Genomic DNA, 20,447 nt, shown 5'->3' with positions numbered 1-20,447 from the left:
TCACACAGCAGGCTGCATGCAATTGCCAAATGGTGTCCACCAATTGGTGCAGAGGCCATCACATGCATATGTTCAGATGCCTATAAAAGCAGGCTGTACTTGCTGTCCACACATGCAATCACTTCACTGCAAGTATGGAGGGAGAGAGAGAGAGAGAGAAAGAGAAAGAGACAGACGGACGTACAGATGCAGCCAACAGCAGCAGCAGGAAAAAATAAAAAAGATAAACCACAAATATATTGAAAGAAAAACTAATATATAGCAAAAAAAAAGAAAAACTAAAAGAATATATTGAAAAAAAATATATATTGAAAAAAATATTGAAAAAAAAGTATATTGAAAAGAAAAATATATTGCAAAAAAAACCATCTCATATTGAAAAAAAAATTAAAAAAAAATATTTCAAAAGAATATATATTGAAAAGAAAAATATATTAAAAAAAATAATATTGCAAAAGTAATAATATATTGAAAAGAATAATCATACTGAAATAAAAAATATATCTTGAAGTAAATCATAAGCTATAAAAATAAAAGCTATTACAAAGCACACGAAACAGAGGAATACGAACACATACAAAGGTAAGGTATGTAACAGCTATGTATTTACTGGCATGTAGTAGATGTTTATGAAGAGTACTCTACATAGTTTGAATCATCCATATGTGGCAGCAGTACATATGTATGTACAGATGCCCTACATAACTACTGGCATGGAGACATCAGTGTGTAGCTGTGTGCAGTGGGATATGACTGTGACATATGTAGTTCAGCATTAAATGGCAAACATCTGATCCATGTTATCTGTGTTCTGTACAGTAGTGTGTACAATGTCTGTTTGTGGGAGTAGCTCATATGGTTATATAAACATGGATGTGACAGAGTAACAAATGCATGATAGTCATATTAATGTGTAGCTTAGCATTGGCAACAGCTGTACCAGGCTAGTATGTTAATTTAGCATTCGCAGCTATATATACATCCTCTAATATTACTGTGTGCTCACATGTGACACCTGTTCATGTTGCAGCAAGGCTCAACAGGTCAGCCGTGAGGTACACAAACTTACAACAGTGTTGACCTTGTGAGTGTATGGCACACAGATATGGAGAGATCTGTCTGTGTCAGATATATTAGCATCTGTACATGTACATAGAGCAAGGGACATATTGCAACTGTTTGTGAAGGGTGGACATATATATGTTGTTGAAGGTTGTTATGTGCATATGTCTATGTAGGTTGTAGTGTGTGGCAAACAAGACAGCATACAGTGATGTTATATGACATGTGGTGGTTAAACGCTGTGGGTATGATTCATCAGGTTTGTAGTGTTGCAGCCAGTGAGGCCTGCTAAAGCTACATGGGCTGAGAACACCTTCAATGTATTCCGCACAACACTGTGCAATATTATGGCATAAAGGTATACCTCACAACCTTTACATAATTGATATCCCCACCATGAAAGATGGACTGTATATGTGCCTATATGTATATCTACATGTACACCAATGGATGTTTATATGTATGTGTGTGTGTGTGTGTGTGTGTGTGTATATATATATATATATATATATATATATGTATATATGTATATATATATATATATATATATATATATATATATCTATATATATATATATATATATATATATATATATATATATGTGTATGTGTATATATATATATCTATATATATATATATATATATATATATATATATATATATATATTTATATATTTAGAGAGAGAGAGAGAGAGACAGGGTCATATTTACTGCAACAGATCCCTGATGACAAAGCCATGGACCCAAGCTTACTGTTGACACTGCATTGGCATACCTTCTAGAAAAGACTCTGTACCCATGAACTACCACATAGGTGGTAGTCTACTTAACACCGAAGGTGTGATAAGAGACCATGGGACACAGGTGGACAGTAGTCACCCCTTTGATAATCACAGTGCCACACTAGTCATGTCAACTGTCTACATGGCACACGTCATCACAAAAGGTGTGTCATCCAGGAAAATATAGGTCAGTGTTCCCCTCTACTCATCACACATAATGCCCATTATCGAATACAATGCCCAATGCAGTGTGTACCTCCCAAGACATCTACAGCAACTGGAAACGACACACACATACCTCACAAAGAGTAATACCGGCCTCAAACAGATGCCCTATGTAGACCATTTCACAAACCCACAGCTAGACTTGGTTGCATACCGCCTACATAGAGGTGACTTTTGCCTAAAGTACTAAGCTATGTCAAACCCAGAGCTGTTGGACATGCTCCACGTAGACAGATCACAATCCCTATGAGCTACACGCTCTAGGGACCTAAACCTTGTGACCTCAATAGACAGCACATGCTGGAGGGATAGATCCCTATCTCAGAGACATCCCATACTCTGGAACAAACCACCTCTCAATAGCAAACAAAGCCCCTAATTAGCCGTCATCAGAAATAATCCTGATGAATGTATGGGAGATTGGAAATACACCCCTGGAATCACCTCTGTGGCTCTGCTTGACAGGGCCACATGAAACGCACTTACCTGTGTGTCAAAGGCCAGGGTGGTGTATGGCTAGACTTCTATAGGCCCTAGGGCCAATTGCCTATTACCTACCTAGGAAGCGATACACACCCACATGTACTTGTTGCAATAATTGCTATGTAAGGTTGACTGAGTGTGATGGTGAATGTGTTGGTGAATGTATCAGAGTTCTGTATATGTGTGATAGCTTAGTGGGAAACTGTTTCAGTCATGGTATTATGTGTCCTAGCTGTGATCCCAGCAAAAGATGTGTATGCAATCGCTAGGCAGAAAAAGCAGTATGCCATATGGTCTGACATAGTCCATTGGTGTTGACTGGGGTGTCCCACTGTAGGTTAAAGCAGTATATGTATGCTTATTGAGTGTTACTGCTGGTGAATCCAACTCATGTATGAACTGTAGTACTACCTGAAGCTGTATGCCTACACAGCACAGTATGGTGTATGTCCACATTTCTTGGAACCACTGTTTTGTGTGTTCCCTGTTGTGCTCACAGATTACATACCTCAGGCATAAGGCTTTGTAACTACTGACACACAGTACTGTATGGTACACAGGTAAAGGTCATCTGGGTTGCCATACCTTTGTATCTGGTATTTATGTCTGATGTGTGTGTGGGTATGCCTGTACCATGGCCTCAGTCATATGTGTGTTACAGGATATAAGTGCGTATCTATCAACATGTGTAGTCTAGTACAGCAGTATGCCACCTATATTAATGAATGTGCACATATGTTAGGCAGGGGGTTGCCATCAACGACTAGTGTGGTATACTGGTAATACTGTAACTTGACTTTACAATAATTGCAATGGAATACATATTTCCTGATGCATTAGCTTGATATATACCTCCTGTGGCTAGGTGGTGCATTGTGTTGCATATAGTATGCCATGTACTGTTGTATAGTCTTACATACTGGTTTATCATTGTTGCTGTGCAAAACATGGTTTGATATATAGAGTGTGCCAGGCACTGTCAGGCAGTTGTGGGCTGAGCACTGATATGTGGTATTGAAAGTGTGTATCCTCTGACAGCCAATAGGTTGCTATATATGGCAGTTAATTGATATCTGTATTTTAGAATGTTAAGTGTGCCACATGACATGCTCACACATATTGTTTCATTGTCTGCCTGGGTAATGGCCCACCGTCGTAACCCCACCTACAGCACGGCAGAGGAGGAATTGATAACAGCAAGCCTGGTGCAGCACTATGCCCTGCTGTTCTCCAGAGCCAGCCAGGACCAGCAAGAGCGGACTGCACTGTGGCAAGATCTTGTCTGTAGGGTAAATGACATAGGCATGCATAACCGGACATATGAGCAGGCACGCCATCACTGCAGTGATTTAATTTGACATGTCCAGCAGCGTTCATCAGATATCCATAGACAACAGCTTGCCACAGGTGGTGGGGTACCCATCCATCCCCCCTCATCAGAGTGGAGGAGCTGCTCCTGAGCCAGGTGGCTCCTGGCCAACAGCAACAACATCAAGCAACATGTATCATCATGGAGGCCATAGCCACCCAGCAAGTTGACACGGAGCGTGCAGATAACATGGCATAGCTGTACACTACTGTTTCCTCTATTAGTAGAGCATGCTCATGTGAGATGTGTACTGTGTAGTTAAAGGATGTGGTGCCTAGTGTTGTGCAATACTAATAATTAGGAATCTAATCTGTAGGCCTGTGACTGTCAACCATTGTACTACTGTAAGAGTGCAGACACACAGTAGCAATGCCACAGTTGTTGCCACTGACAAACTGTCTCATATCCTTGTAGGTCCCTCTGGTGTGACAGCAAGGCAGCAGACCCATGCTGGTGAGTGTGTTCTACATTTAATATTACTAATTAAATGTGCATGTCATAGGTGAGCTGTAGGCCATGTACACATAAATTACCTATGCATAATGCATGCTGTGTATGTTTGCTGTGAGACTATGCACATCCCAGTAATGTGGGTAGCTGCCTAAAACACATAACAATACACAGAGCATCCCACACAATTGTGGCAACACTGTAGTGGACATTGGATATGCAGAGGCAATACACATGCACACAACATACACAACTTTGTCATACGTGGTACACGTTCACAAGCTACACATGGTGTATTCAGACACCCGCTGTAAGGTCACACTCCAGTATCCCAAATGTCATCCGCACAGCACAAATAATATACCTGAGGGGCCGATGCCTCTCATGTGGCTGTGCGACACTCTTCAACACATAACACATTCATGTTAGGCAATGCCCCCTATTGGGCACCATACAAACCCATGTAACAACTGGCTATGAAATGGTGAATGTAGCCATGGTACAGCAGTTCTGGTACAGCATGATATGTGCCAGTCTGGCACACATTAGTAGCCTTGAGTGACCACATGATGCTGAATGATGATGGCTCATGGTACTTCACCCCATCCAGTTACAGCGAGCACAGTACTACACATAGCATTAACTGCTGTGCACCTCAATGTTGTGTGTGTGCACACATATGGACCGATACACAATATGCATAGCAATCACATTTTGTGCAAAGTGACACATATATGCCTTGTAATGCTATTGAGTGTATAGGTGACATGACACACACTGTGTATGTGTGATGTTTAATGTTGCAGTTGTGTTGTAGCATGCCATGTCATGGCTGGCACTGGCATGGCCACAATATGTCCTACAGTCAACATAACCACTGTACAATGGCTATGTTGAGCAATGGTATTCCATCAGGTATACATGCACCACTCATCCTGTGTGCATACATAGCATGCATATGCTAAACCCGTGTCCACATTTATCTGCTAAAGACACAGACACTCTAATCAGAAATGGATATCTATGTGACACACAGATACACATCCAGCCATGGTATCTATACCTGTGAGTGATGGTGCACAGGACATTGCAGAGCTTTTAATACTTACACAGCAATGTTGCGTCCATGTACATATTGCGTTCCAGGGTGAGGCCAATCACTGAACAACAGCACACATGCATCAAAGCCATGTATACTGTTATTAGCAAGGGCTGTCTACACCCTCACAGCATACTGTTGAGCAACACACGTCCTGCATGCTGACATGTGTGATATCACTGTTTGCCTTGTGATACTGTACTATTGAGTACATTTTGGATTGCTGGTGGTGTGTGTGCGTGTGTGTGTGTGTGTGTGTGTGTGTGTGTGTGTGTGTGTGTGTGTGTGTGTGTGTGTCTATTTTAGTGAGGAGTGCATTCGTGTGCATGTGTGCATGTGTGCACGTATTCATGTGTGCATGTGTGCATGTGTTCATGTGTTCATATGTGCATGTATGCATGTGTGCATGTGTGCATGTGTTCATGTGTGCCGACATCATGTACAGGTCGTAAAGTGTGTTTCTTGACTTCCTTACACAGGTGCTGACTTTGGGCTGGTTCACTGCAGCAGGGAAACTGATGTCACTGAGCAAAATAGTGATAATGATGATAGGTGTGTTGAGGCATAGGCATATTTTCCAGGGTCTGTCGTTGGGCCACCAATCAACAGTACACAAGTGTCCACCCCATCAATGCACACAGTCATACTACCAATACATCCATCACCAATTCCCTTAGCTGAGGGATGACGTACAGTCGGCATTGGCCAGGACAGTGTGGTATCCATGGCACATGCATCCCGACACAGCAGCCATACCCAGATGTCTGGAAGGGTATCACATAGGCAGATGTCCAGGGGTTCTCGTCAGAGCACTGCTGCTCATTATGCCACTGGCAGACGTGCCACAGGTCTTACAACCTCACGCATGTTCCTGGCTGTTATGGAGGCACAGGCACGTATGGAACAGTACACCAGACAGGGACTAAGGGCACATAACACCGCCGTAATTGACAGTATCCATGACCTAGCTGGTGCCATCTGTAATTATACTGAGGTCACTGATAGACGTTGGGGAGAGACATTAGATGTCATGCGCAATGTCACGTCCGTGTGTCAGGACAGTGTGGGATGGTTGAGTCATCGATGTGGATGCATGCCGGCAACATCAGCAGCTGGCAGTCGTCACGGACGTCCCTCAAACCACAGCTGCTCCCGTAGTGCCAGTACAAGCCTCAGCAATGTTGGGGGTGGGCTGTCCATAGGACGTCCTAGAAGACCACATGCACATGGCTCTGGACAGTCCCAGCAGGGACCTGGGTCCAGTGTACATCCATCTATCTCTGGGTATAGTACCCAGTCTGGCTTAGTACCTGATAGTGTCAGTAGCACCCCTGCCAGGCACAGGTACCATATCCGTGGCCAGAGACGGTAATCTGTAAAGTCTCACAGGTACAGTCTGTGGCTGTCCCGCAAATACCCGTATATGGCAGCCACATGGTGGAACTGTATGCATGCAGACAAACACACACATAATCCAGACACCTAGGGCTAACACATACCCACACACATTACATCAACATTGGCTCTTACTAGTATTCTTGCCCCACACACACACACACACACACACACACACACACACACACACACACACACACACACACACACACACACACACACATACACACACACACACACACACATACATGTCGATTGGATTGCTCACTGTAGGCCTCTGGCAAACCAGCAACACACCCTGTGCATATGTTGAAACCTGTGCCACCTCTTGTCATCTGTAACATTGATGCAAGAACAGGCTACCATGGTGCTGGTGCACAGGGTGTCTTTATAGCAGTATAGCAATGTTAGCATGTTGTCAGCAGTAGAGTGTAATGATATGCTTGAAGGTGTAGCTGAGCAGGCATAATGCATTAAAGCTATGATTGTCATTGTAGTGTTGTTTACACCACTGTTAGTTCCAATTGTGTATTGCCCGCCCACGTGCCACTTGGCTGATGTGTGCAGTATTGGCAGCATATGTTAGAGAGTGGACAGTATGTGTGGGATGTGTGCAGCACAGATTTGCAGGTATACAGTTGTGAATGTGGTGGAGGTGCACTGTCTGCATGCACGTGCATAGTGGACACATGGGCAGGGTGACATGCTCTGTATTACACAGTAACACTCCATAGTTTCTATTGGTGGCCAGTATGCATTGTACTACACACATTTTGGAACCTGACTACACATGTGTGTATTACATGGTTTGACACTGTGCTGTGGGTGATACTATTACTATCTGTCATTGTTTTGCATTCTGGTAGTATACATGACTTCAACAGCCTGACCATAACCAATCGTTAGATGATGTCTTGACAACTGACACACAGATGTAGGACACACAGCAACATTTGGATCCTGCAGGTACTATACTATGCCAATAACCAGTGGTATTCACCTGCACCCATTACTGAGACCACTCCTGTTTGGCATATGCCTCTCTTAGGTACAAGCAATCACAGTAGGGATATGTCTGTCCACATCTGGTAATGCATACTGTGGCCTGTATTGCATTCTCCAGGTGACACACACATCCTCCACAAGGGTATCATACAGACAGATACCTGTTGTCAAACCCATGCTGTAAAGCTATAGGCCAAACTAAGCATAGTCATCCACCTTTACGGAACATAGTATATCCACAGTACCACCTAGGTAATAGCCACCAACTTGATGAACAGGTACCAATGTGTACATGCAACCTAGTATTACGTCTTCTCTCCTTTGATAATCACATTTCCTAAGGAATTTTGAAATCCCTCGGTGGATAACATAAGCAATAAGGGGTCTGCATGCATATCCACAAAGGTTGTTGTACACCATAAATAGTGATCATTGACAGACTTTGCTGCATTTGAACAGGTCTGACATATACCTCGGCCATAAATCCTCACTCTCACAATTCAATAGGAACTGTAATGAGTGTGTGTGACACGGATGACCTCGGCCAGGCATCACTGCAGTGGCTGGCTTTGTCACAAGCATACAGATGTGACCTAAGGTCTGGGAAGCAGCAGCACAGTTTGGCAAAGATGACAGCTGTGTTCTTGGGTAAAGTAGGGTTCCCACACATGCAATAATTGAGGTAACATGTACGTATATGTTTTTGCCTCACAGCTACCTCAAATATGCAATGCCTACTGATATGTTATACGGTAGTAAAAGTAAAACCCACAACACATTGACCAACAGTGTCACACACACTCACTGAATGCAGGATTCAAACCCCTACCTAACTACTTTATGATACTAGAGGAATACGCATTAACACGACGTGCTATACACATTACTGGGAGGTCTCATTTCCACAGGTATATTTGTAGGATGGTGACATCATCAGACTTGACAATGATTAGTATACCACTTTTAAGGTGTTTTACTACTCTCCAAAAAGGTAGCTCCTTCCCAAGGAGACCACACACAGACACACACACTTGTCAAGTGCAGGATTCAAACCCCTACCTGATTACTTTATGATACTACAGGAGTAAACATTTACAAAACACGCTATGCACATTACTGTGAGTTCTTCTTTCCACAGGTATATTTGTAGGATGGTGACATCATCAGACTATACAATGTGGGTTACATTAGGTGGGTTACATAGAAGGAATGTCTGAACACTTTGGCCATGTGACCATCAAAGGGGAGTTTGCTATCTACCTGTGTTCCCAGGGCCATAATGACTTTCTCCGTACATACTGGATTACCACCTATGTGGTAATTTGTGTGCACATTGTTTTACCCACAGGGGATGACTATGCATTCACTGGCATTCAGCTTGAGGGCATTGTTTTGACACCAGGTATCAGTCTCTGTAAGACACTTCTGGAGGATGTCTGTGTCAGCCGTAGAGTCGATTATGGACCACAGTTAGCAGTCATCTGAAAACCTGTTCAGCCATACAACTCCCATGCTTGCCTGTACCTCTGAGCAGTATCTACTGAACAGGTGGGGTCCCAGGACCAACACCTGTGGGATGTCATTTGTGACTGGCTTAGAGTCGGACATAGCACCCACAACTCTGAACATGTGTGTTTGATCTGTGAGCCACCTGGCCACCCATCCTGTGACATAGCTGTTAATGTTCAAGCTGGTATGCTTATCCATGATGACAGAGTGGGGAATGGTGTAGAAAGTCCTTAGTGAAGTCCAGGTGGGCTGTGAGGACTACTTTCACCTCCATCTATGTCCTTGGTAACTATTTGACATAAGTCAACTAGGTGTAGGAGACAGGATCTGCCTTTAACAAGGCGGAGATGTGTAGAGTCCAGTGTCTGGAGGTCTCCAATGTCTCTTTTTATGGGTTACATAACAATTTGCTCAATAGCTTTGTAGACCAGGCTGAGTAGACATATAGGGCAATGGTTTCCAGGTTCTGTTGTGGCACCCCCTTTGTGGAGCTGGATGATTGTTAGTGTATGCCATTCTTTGGGTACATAGCCTGTGGTACGCTTGAGTCTGGACAGTGGATGTAGGTGAGGGTGTAGTTCCTTTTGGGCCTAGTGTGGGATGCAGCCTGGGACACCATCCAGTCCCATTGATGCTGTGTTCTTAGCTTTGGAGAGGGCTGTCTTTACCTGCATGTCCATGACGTCTGGGTCTCAGCATACTTCTGTGATGGACACAGGGCCATTTGGGGGTGATGGGAGGGAGTTTACACTGAACTTGTCCCCCTGAATGTGGGCAGTGAAATTTGGTTCAGTGTATTTCTTTCCTTTTTCAGTAGCTGACAGCATATTTGGAAGTTGACACCTACATGTCTGGTATAGCTACCGAAGGCTATGCGGTTGTTATTCTTACATTCCTTGGCTATTTGTCTTTCGAAACAGTCCTTGGATTATTTTATGAGCGATCATTGTTTCTTCCTAATAATGATCAGTGATGCCTTTCCTTTAGTGAAGTTGGCTCTATCATGTGTTCGTTTCCTCCTTCTGTTGTCTAGCTTATTTATGGGCAACAACCACCTGATTGTTGTCTTATTTTTGGAGGAGTGCATCTGGATTTCTTTGTGTTGTCTCATTCCATGCATCCCTGTAGATGCTCATAGGATGCACTTGTAAATGATTCTGCAGATTGTATACCATTATCCTATAGCAAGAGGTCTTTGAAACGTTCCACTTTGGTCTTGGGAAGTGTGCAGTTTGCTTTGGAATATGTCTTCACAGTGGCTTCATTGACTGGGTGGGGGGTGGGGGTGGGATGTGGATGTCCAGTGTGATTACTTTATGATCTGATATTACCAGCGAGGGGTTTATCTCTGTTGTGGAACACTGGTACCCTATGTTGGTGATGATCATGTCCAGTATGTTGTCACCTGTAGTGGGCGTGGTGACCAGCTGTTCCAGGGTGTTAGAGTTTTTAAACTCTAGGAAACATTGGGCAAAGGACGTTGTACATGAATAATTCTCCCACTCAATGTTTGGGTAGTTGTAATCTCCTCATATAATGGTGTTTGACACGACCCTTGCATTTTCTACTGTTCTCAGAAATACAGAGTGAGGTTCCTGAGACAAGATACGTGATCTGTAGCAGGCTACAATCTGATGAGCAGCATTGCCCAATGTTAGTTGCACTTGCATGGTCTCCAAGGCCTCATGCAGTACCACTAACCTGAAGGTGTGGGTATCCATAAGGTAAATGGGTACACCCCTTCCTTTTGTATTTCACTCATGTTTTTGGGTCCGAAGGTCAGAGGGATTGTGAGTGTTTTACATGGAGCATGTCCAACAGCTCTGTGTTTGACATAGCTTTGTATGTTAGGCAGTGAACACCTCTGAGTAGGTGATATGCAAGGGAGTACGGATGGAGCATTTTGAGATGGTCTGTGTATGGCATGTATTCCAGGCCACTAATGCTCTTTGTGAGTTATTCCTGCAGGCTTTCTGGTTGTTGTGGTTGTCTTGTGAGGTACATAGCAGAAGTGGCGTTGTACTCTATTATAGTTCTAGTGAGTGATGAGTAGAGGGGAACAATGTCCTCTTCTATTCTGCATGAGACACATTTTGTGATGAGGTGTGCCACGTAGGAGGGTTTCTTGACAAATGTGGGAATGTGGTTATCACAGATGTGTCCACTGTCCACCTGTGACCCAAGGTCTCTTGTCACACTTTCAGTATGAAGTATACTACCACCTATGTTGTAGTTCTTGGCTACAGAGTTTTTAACAAAGGGGATGACAATGCACCTTTTGGCATTGAGCTAGAGCCCATGGCTTTGACAACAGCCATCTGTCTCAGTGAGGCCCTTTTGTAGGATGTCCACATCTTTAGTGTTTACAATTATGGCTCCTAGTTTGCAGTCCTCTGGAAACTTCAGTTGCCACAGACCTTCCATGTTAAATTTTACTTCAGGGAAGTAGATGCTACACAGCCTGGGATGGTATCTGGTCCCATGGCTGCTGTGATACTGGCTTTGGAGAGTGTTTGTGCAGCCGTGATGACAGCAACTTTGCAGTCTTCCATTATAGAGATGTGCTCTTTCATGGGTGGGGGGGGGGGGGTAAAGTTAACACTGATCCTATCTGCCAGGATGTTGGCAATATCAGTTGGGTCTGTATAGTCAGTGCCATTGAGCTGTAACTCAGAACAGATCTGAGTGTAGCCATGACATGGACCTGTCTGTTGGGCAGAGATCTCCTGAGTTAACAGTATGCAACAGAGTACAGATTGGGTTACATTCAGTCTTGTTGCATGGGGCAACTATTTGAGGCCAGTAATCCTCTTGTTAAGGTACTTCAGTGGTCTTTCTGGCTGCTGAACATGCCTAGTCAGATTCATCACAAGTGTGTTGTGGTACTCTCTGACAGGTCTGATGACTGCTGAGTACTGGGAACCTCCTTTGATCTACATGCACAGACCTTTGCCTAAGTGTGTGAGCATGCCCAGTATGAACTTTCAGTATGTTGCTGCCTGACATTTGCTTTGTTTCTTTACGTGTGTGAGCATGCCCAGTATGACCTTTCAGTGTGATGCTGAATGAAATCCACTACATTTGTTGGAGTGTGTGAGCACACCCAGTATAGGCATTTACACTCTATGTGTATGGCAAATCAAATTGCATTTTTACAGCAGGGCTCACCTTTGTGTCATAGATCAACAGGGATCATGCTGTGCCTGCAGGGCTTCCATGAGACACTTTGCATAGACTTATCAACATTTCTACATACAGGGGGGACAGCTATTCTTTGTACATTTCTAGCCGGGGGCACACCTGATTGTTACTGTGGGTGTACATATGATGAAGGTTTCAACTGTCACTTATACACATTTGCTATGCCTGCACTGCTATGTACGGTACACCATTTCAGTCTGTACTGTTGCCTATTGTACAGGCTTGAGGCATACTACTGTGCTACAAATCCTAGTGTCCAATGTCACGTATATTAGATTGCGATTTCATAGCCTACACAACCCACATCACACCACCTGGCCTGATGTTCTCTGTCTGCATAGGCCTGTGGGGGAAGTTACCCTTATGCCTCTTTAGGGGCATGATACAGCATTTCTTTGTGTTTGCATTAGTGTACAATTGTCCTGCTGTGTCAGTGCCACTGAAATGCTATCATGGCTTAGTGGTTCAGTACTGTGACTATAGTGCACAGTATCCTAGGTTCCAGCCCTATCACTGCTTTTTATTTTCATGCTGGGCAGACCAGACTGCTTAAGGAACAGTAAAGCAAATATGAGCATGTTTACCTGACTTTGCTCAACTTTGCATGACTTTGCCCAACCTTGCCCAACATTGCTCATCATTGCCCAACATTGTGCTAGTTAACACAGGCAATTTTGTTTACATATATTAAATATTGGTAAATGCTGCTTAGCACTGCTTTATATTGCTTAAAACATGACAATCATGCCTCAGGTGGTGCTGCAGGGCTGCCTATGTCGGATGCACATACTACACTCCCTATACATGTTTGGAAACAGTTAATGTCAAGTTAGGCATCCCTTTTATTTTATGTGTGAGTCAGAGAGAGGTATCATTTCCAGGGTTCCTACTAAGCCAGTGTATGTGCTATGCTTTGCTTCTTTGCCAAGGCCAAGGCATACTGGGCATGCCTCCTTCTGCCTACTGGGGCAGGCTCAGGTTGTTCCTCCCCTGAGTCATGCTGTGCCTGTGCAGGCCTTGGCAATGGTGGGGGCCTGTGTGGCCCTGCCCCATGCTGTTCCAGCTGCAGCTGTTTTTGCAGGATCATATTGTGTAGCATGGCACGTACCATGACAATTTGGCTACATGTAGTTGGTGAGTACTGCAAGGCTCCACCAGATGTGTCCAGGCACCAGAACCGTGACTTGAGCATCCCAAACACATGCTCAATTACATTTCATGTTTGTGCGTGTGCATCATTATGGAGTTCTTGTTCAGGTGTGTGTGCATTTCTGATGGGTGTCATCAGCCACGGCTCCAGTACGTATCCAGCATCCCACAGTAGGTGACCTTCAGGGATGTCCCCATTGGCAAATGTCTGGTACAGCTGCGTCAGATGCCAGGTATGGGAATCATGGTAGCTTCCAGGGCAGCCAGCACACACATTCAGTATTATGCCATGGGCATCGCACATGACCTGGCAGTTGATGGAGTGGAAGCCCTTGCGGTTGATGTAGGCCCTACCCCGCTCACCAGCTGGTGCTTTTGATGTGTATGTGTGTGCAGTCAATTGCACCCACTACCTCGGGGTATTCCGCTATTTGCTGGAAGAGGCACATATTGCTGGCCAATACCTCACGGGAATTGGGGAAATATACATGATCACCGACAGGTGCTGACATGGCATTCAGGAACTGGTGCAGTACCCTGGATGCTGATGCCTGTGAAATCCCCATCATATCACCAGTTGGTCTCTGGAAGGTACCTGTTGCTAGTATTCTTAGGCCAACACATACCTTGGTTTCCACTGGGATGGGTTCCCCTCTGTTGGTTCTGTGTGTGAGGCGTGGCCTGCACAGCTCAACAATTTGCTGCAGGAGGTCTCTGTCCACTCTATAGCGCTCCACTATCTCCAGCTCATGTAGCCCCTGGTAGGTTACCCTGGGTCTGTACATGCTTCTCCGTCTCCTCACTGTGGGTTGCTCAGCAGCATTTGCAATGGCACCACCCTCAGCATCTTGCACATGTTGCCTTATAATAGCAATGGCAGCCCCTAACATTTTTTTATCTGAGTAAAGCTTTTTAAGTTTTCACTTCTCTTTGTAGACTGCAGTGTTGCAGTGTTTCTGAGAAAAACATGGGGGAATGTTGTTTGCAGAGTTTTAAGTGCTGGGCTGGGCTGGCCTAGTGTACTGCCTGTGTAATTGGCTGATTCTGATTGATTTCACTTGGCAGGTCTGCTAGTTCTCCTTGCTGAACTTCCTACTACTTCTTTTCCTTCCTTTTCCCTTTCTGTTTCCACAGGGGGCAGCGACGCGCAAACACACGTACACGCATGCACACAGCCTTACACAGGCTTACACGGCCTTACACAGGCTTAGGTGGGTGCACATGCACGCACACAGGCTTAGACAGCCTTACACAGGTGCACAAATGCGCACATAGGCTTAAACGGGTTTACAGGCACGTACACGCGCGCACACAGTGTAAGCATCTTTGCAAGAAACTTTAGTGATAGCCACGGCGTACACCTTCCGTTTCTGGGTTTCATTTCAGACAACTGTAGACACGCCTCTTCCAGTCCTGAGTAACTCACAGCAAACACGTGCCACTCTGCTCAATAAGCTTACAGTCTTTGTAACATACCCCCCTCATGATGTCACCTATCTTCTACTCTTTTACTCCCCTAATCCTACTCTTACACTCTAGGGACATGGTTCACATGGCAGGGAAAATTGGGATTCACTATCCGTATACTCATTTGCATAGGATTGCCTACTAATTCTTGGTTACATCTCTCAGACTGAGCTTCCCCCCTTAGCAACCTCTACTCAGTAGCCATGTTGTCTTCAGCCTGCCATTCACCTGCATGTCAGATGAATATATTTAATAAAATGCCTATTTATAGGGTTTTTTCTGGTTTTTAGAGCGCTGCACGTTTGAGCGGCGCTGCACTACGCTTAAACATTGAAGATCAGGGGAAAAAAATTGTTTTTTATTATTTTGCAACACATAATAATGCCAATGGCCTTATATTTGGTCATTGCCATGCTTCCTCAACTGGATGCATCCTTTATTTGGAGCTGTCATAGCTCCGTTTTGCTATTTGCAGAACGGTACTCAGTTACCAACTAAGTACATTTCTGCAAATAACACTACTCTTACTCGGACAAGTTAGTGTTTCCTGGATCGCAAATTTACCTCATTTGCATAGCTTTCAGCAGCAGATGAGGTAATTTGCATATTCTAACACTGCCCGTGCAAGAGACGTTTTAAGAGCTAACATGCACGCCTCTGCTGGCTGTTCCTGGATCGCTCGGCAGACATGTTGGCTGTCTGGAGTCTTACTCTACTCTTAGACTCCTTGCAAGCCTTCGTGAATCTGGCCCTCAATTTAAGTAGCATATACTACCTCCCTTGATTAATCACGTGACATCAAGCCACTCAAATTATTTAAACAAACCGTCTCACAAAATCATATGCATAGCACCTAAGTACAAAAATCATAATGCATTCATAAAAATGCTTATGTAACATATATATATATATATATATATATATATATATATATATATATATATATATATATATATATATATGTATATATATATATATATATATATATATATATATATGGGTTCCGTTCAGAAGCTCGAAATACAGAAATCTCGAATTTCAGTATTTCGAGCCCGAGAAGCCAAATCCACATAATAGCGAAAGTTTAGAAGCGCAAAATTTAAAACCTCGAATACCGGCAGTTTTGAATTTCATGCTTCTAAAGTCCCGCTATGGTTGTGCATTCAGGTAAGTGTGTGTGTGTGTGTGTGTGTGTGTGTGTGTGTTAAGGGGTATGGGTAGGGGCTGTGGTGTGTGTCAGTGTGTTTTGTTGCTGAGATATGTTTGTGTGCAGAGAGAAAGTAGCTTGTGTGGTGGTGTTTTGTGTGTGTTTGTATGTAGTGCGACCTCGGAGTGAGAATATTTAAGTAGGGGGGTGTGGGGGCACAACCCCCACATGGGGGTGCAGGGGGGCTTGCCCCCCCCTTCTTTCATGTAGTAGAGTGATTGTGTGTGTTTGTGTGGTGGATGGTGTTTGTTTCTGTGTAGTAAAACCGTGAAATTCAAAACTTACGGTATTCAAGGTTTTGAATTTCGTGGTTTTTAGTTTTCGTTGTTTTGTGGATTCCACTTCTTGGGCTAAAATTTGAGATTTCAGTATTTTGAGCTTCTGAAGTGAATCAATATATATATATATATATATATATATATATATATATATATATATATATGTGTGTGTGTGTGTGTGTTTGTGCCTTTCGGCTTTTCCCGTTTAGTGGTCGCCACAGCAGAACTCCGGTCCGCTAATGATTGGCAGTAGATTTTTACGTGCTGGCTTGCCGGGCCTAATGCACAACCTTCAATGAAGGAATGCCCATTCACGCATGTCGCCACACAGAAGACGCTCTAACTGAGACTCAAACGGGCAACATCTGTGAGGTGACAACGCTACCGCAGCATCACCACCGCAGTATATATATATATATATATATATATATATATATATATATATATATATATATGTAGAACATTAAAAAATGCAATAATACAAAGACAAAAAACATTCATTGATTATTCAAAGGAGGTGGTATACGGTATTTTAACTGAGTTTTTTAGTTTGATAGACATTACCTGAAGAAGCGGCTTAATCTGTGAAAGCCCTTGTGGTGTCGACAATAAAAGTTTTTTTATTGAAACTGGCCATTTTAAAATCCCTCTGCTTTGCTGGATTAATTTTTTGGTTTTCTTTACTGGGACTTCTTTACCAGAAAGGGTTGGTATTTGTGTTTGTTCTGCTTATGTGAATGTAAGTTAATGATTCTAAGAGGCTGTATTGGAACTAAAATGAATTGGAAGTATAGAGTATAGTGAAAAGGTATATTACTTTGTTTAAAATAAAGCTGAACAACGTATATGCAAATGGGTTTTAATGCCCAAGAAATGATCAGTTTTATAGTCACCCTTAAACTAGCATCTTGTAAGAAGAACATAGATTAACTTCTGTGTAGAGAAGCCTGCTTGAAATTCAAGCTGACTGGTTTCAAATTGTGATCATGAACTTATGACTGGGCATAGAAACTTACCACTGTAATCTGTAAGGAAAAGTCTCATTACTATCCAGATGGTCAGTCAATACATGTCTCTGATTGGTGCACTACTGTAGTAAACTCAGCTGTTACTGGACATAAAAATCTATCACAGTAATCTCTAAGGAGGCTAGCCAAGGTGGTGCAGTGGTTAGCATTGCTGCCTTACAGCAAGAGGTTCTCCAGTTTGATTCTCGGCTGGTGTGCCTTCTGTGCTGTGTGGAGTCTAAATGCCCTCCCTGTGGTTGTGTGGGTTTTCTCCCACATCCTAAAGACATGCTTCAAGGTGGACTGGACACTCTAAATTGGCCCTAGGTGTGAGTGTGCACATATGTGTGTCTTCTGTGGAAGGTTGGGCACCAGGCTGATAACTCAACACTGTAAAACTCCACTGCCAATTGTTCTCCGGATCATTGTTCCACTGTGGCGACCCCTAACATGAAAAGCCAAAAGAAGAAGAGTAATCTTTAAAGAGAAGTCTCATTACTATCTAGAGGGTCAGTAAATATATGTCTCTGATTAATGCACTATTGTAGTAAACTCAGCTGTGACAGGAAATGGAGACTTACTACAGTAATCACTAAGGAGAAATGTGATTACTATCTAGGAGGTCAGTACATATAGGTCTGTAATTGGTGCATTACTCTGGTAAACCCAGTTGTGACTGACACGTAGTTCCAAATGTTCAAGTGGAAGAGCTCCACTTTGAGAGTTAAACCTATTTTGAATGAAACTTTGACAATCTAACTCTGTCACTATTACACCAAATAAAGTGTGTTGCTTGCTAGAGTGTTTATTGTTTACTGTTCCTGTTCCTTTAAGCAAAATGGCTGTTTAGTATTCCAAATGTTGATGTTTAATGTGCATGCCCCATCCAATTTCAGTGCATACCTGCCTTGTATAAGGTTAAGAAATCTCTTAAGCAAATTAAATTTAAGAAAGTCAGAAGTAAAACGTGACACTACTGGTACATTATTGGATACTAACCATAAATATACATTCCACACAGTATGACTAAAATGAGAAAAATAAATATATTCTTCATCCTGATGTGCAGTAGTACCAAAAGAAGCAGGCAAAACAATGTGATAGTTAATAGTTTAGGATTTAGAAAATTAATGTAAGAATAACCGTTCTTGTTGATTATACCAAGTACTTAACAAAATCCTAATTTTTCTAATTCTGCAAAGTAACTACGAAAGTAATTTCTGCTAACGTGACTATCTCTTAAAGAATGCATTTTCAATGAGTTGAAATCTGCAAGTTACTATAATAACTGAGCATGTCTAATTTTTTTCCCAAACTCTTAGGTTCAAAGTGCCAGTAAATGCACTTGAAAGCGGTCCTGATGATGCAAAGATTCTTCGAGATGAGTGGGTTTCAGCCATTGATAAATGTTCTCGTAAGTGGCAGCATGAATATGAGACAAAACCAAAAAACAACAATGATGAGTTATATGAGGCTATCACTGACGATCCTCGACCAGCAGTAATATCCATGACCAAAGATCATGGACCCATGTCTCCCACTTCAGAAAACCTGTCTCAGTCACTATACACACCATTACCATCACCAAAGAATTTTACTTCTTTTCAGCTGCCTCCTTACCACTTACCACCGAGACAGTCATCCTCACCTACATTCTTACCTACACCACTTTCTGCACATAGACCTGTAATTCCACCACCACCACCAACAATATATGAACTGGGAAAAACAAAGGCCATTCCTGTTCCTCCACCACCACTCCCTTCTGCTTTACACCTGTCACCTGCATGCAAGAAGACAAAAGCTTTTCACTGGGACATCATTACTACTGAAAAGGTTTGCACTAAACTTTTTTTACACCTTGTGTTATAAAGTAATCAATAAATCTCAGTGGACAGATTTATTAAGTTTGCAGCACAGATGGGGTCAGCTGCCTAGCAAAGCCTGCATTGTCAAATGATGCCTGTGTTAAAAATCTTATGGGCATTGTTATACAAATTAGATGGAGTATGAATCTTACACTGTTCACGTTTTTCTTTACTTTGCTTTAGTTCAAGGTGCTACTCACATGAGGTATCATCATTTAGATGTGATGTTAAAATGAAATCTTATCAGTCGGATTTGGTGGTTGCCCAACTGGATATAAAACATCCCATTTTATTTATTAAAAAAGGTTAAGAGTATTTCTCAGGTATTCTAAGTCTCTGTGACTCAGGTCTCCCTGCAAAACAGGCCACATCTAGTGGGATTAAAGCGGATAGCAAAAGACAAGTGAAATTTGAATTTAGATTTGATATTGTGGGTGAATCCCTCTCACACCTCACATGCAGAAAACTTTGCCTTACTTAGTATAATCAACTCTAAGGTTGCTGCATCTATAAAAAGTGTGGAATTCCCTCCCCACAGTGACCTCATTTGAAAGCAATTAATTTGCACACTTAGTGATGGTCACACTAACATCCATAACACTGATGGTATACTACCAGTTTGAATAGCAGCTACTAGTTGAATTTTGTCAGCCAATATGTATTTCCATAGTTGTGTATGATTACCATTTGGCCAAATATTTTTTTTTTTACTTATTATTGTCTCACCAAAAATACAGTGACTGGTTAGGGTACACACTCATCCACTCGTCTCAGATACTAGAAGATCAGAAGACTGTGGGGTCTGCTCCCATCCCAGGCATAGTGCTCTAGTATTGTCACTGTAGTGTAGCCTGAGAGGTTATTTGAAAGGTGTTCTTCTCCCTCCTGAC

The 20,447-nt window shown here is 42.8% G+C and overlaps 1 protein-coding gene across 1 annotated transcript in view; it reads left to right on the top strand.

Moving 5' to 3' along the window:
- The window catches only part of LOC122816948 (formin-like protein 13), a 1,087,038-nt gene that overhangs the window by 607,208 nt on the left and 459,383 nt on the right, over nt 1–20,447 (top strand). The window contains exon 7 of the mRNA XM_044090042.1: nt 19,012–19,525. Within this exon, the coding sequence (XP_043945977.1) occupies nt 19,012–19,525 (514 nt within the window). The remainder of the gene's footprint in view (nt 1–19,011; nt 19,526–20,447) is intronic.

Source organism: Protopterus annectens, chromosome 12.part0 (assembly GCF_019279795.1).
Source record: "Protopterus annectens isolate FY-2018-M chromosome 12.part0, PAN1.0, whole genome shotgun sequence".
In the NCBI taxonomy this organism is placed as follows: Eukaryota; Metazoa; Chordata; order Ceratodontiformes; family Protopteridae; genus Protopterus; species Protopterus annectens.
The sequence above is the reverse complement of the archived record's forward strand: the minus strand, read 5'-3'. Positions and strand labels throughout refer to the sequence as shown.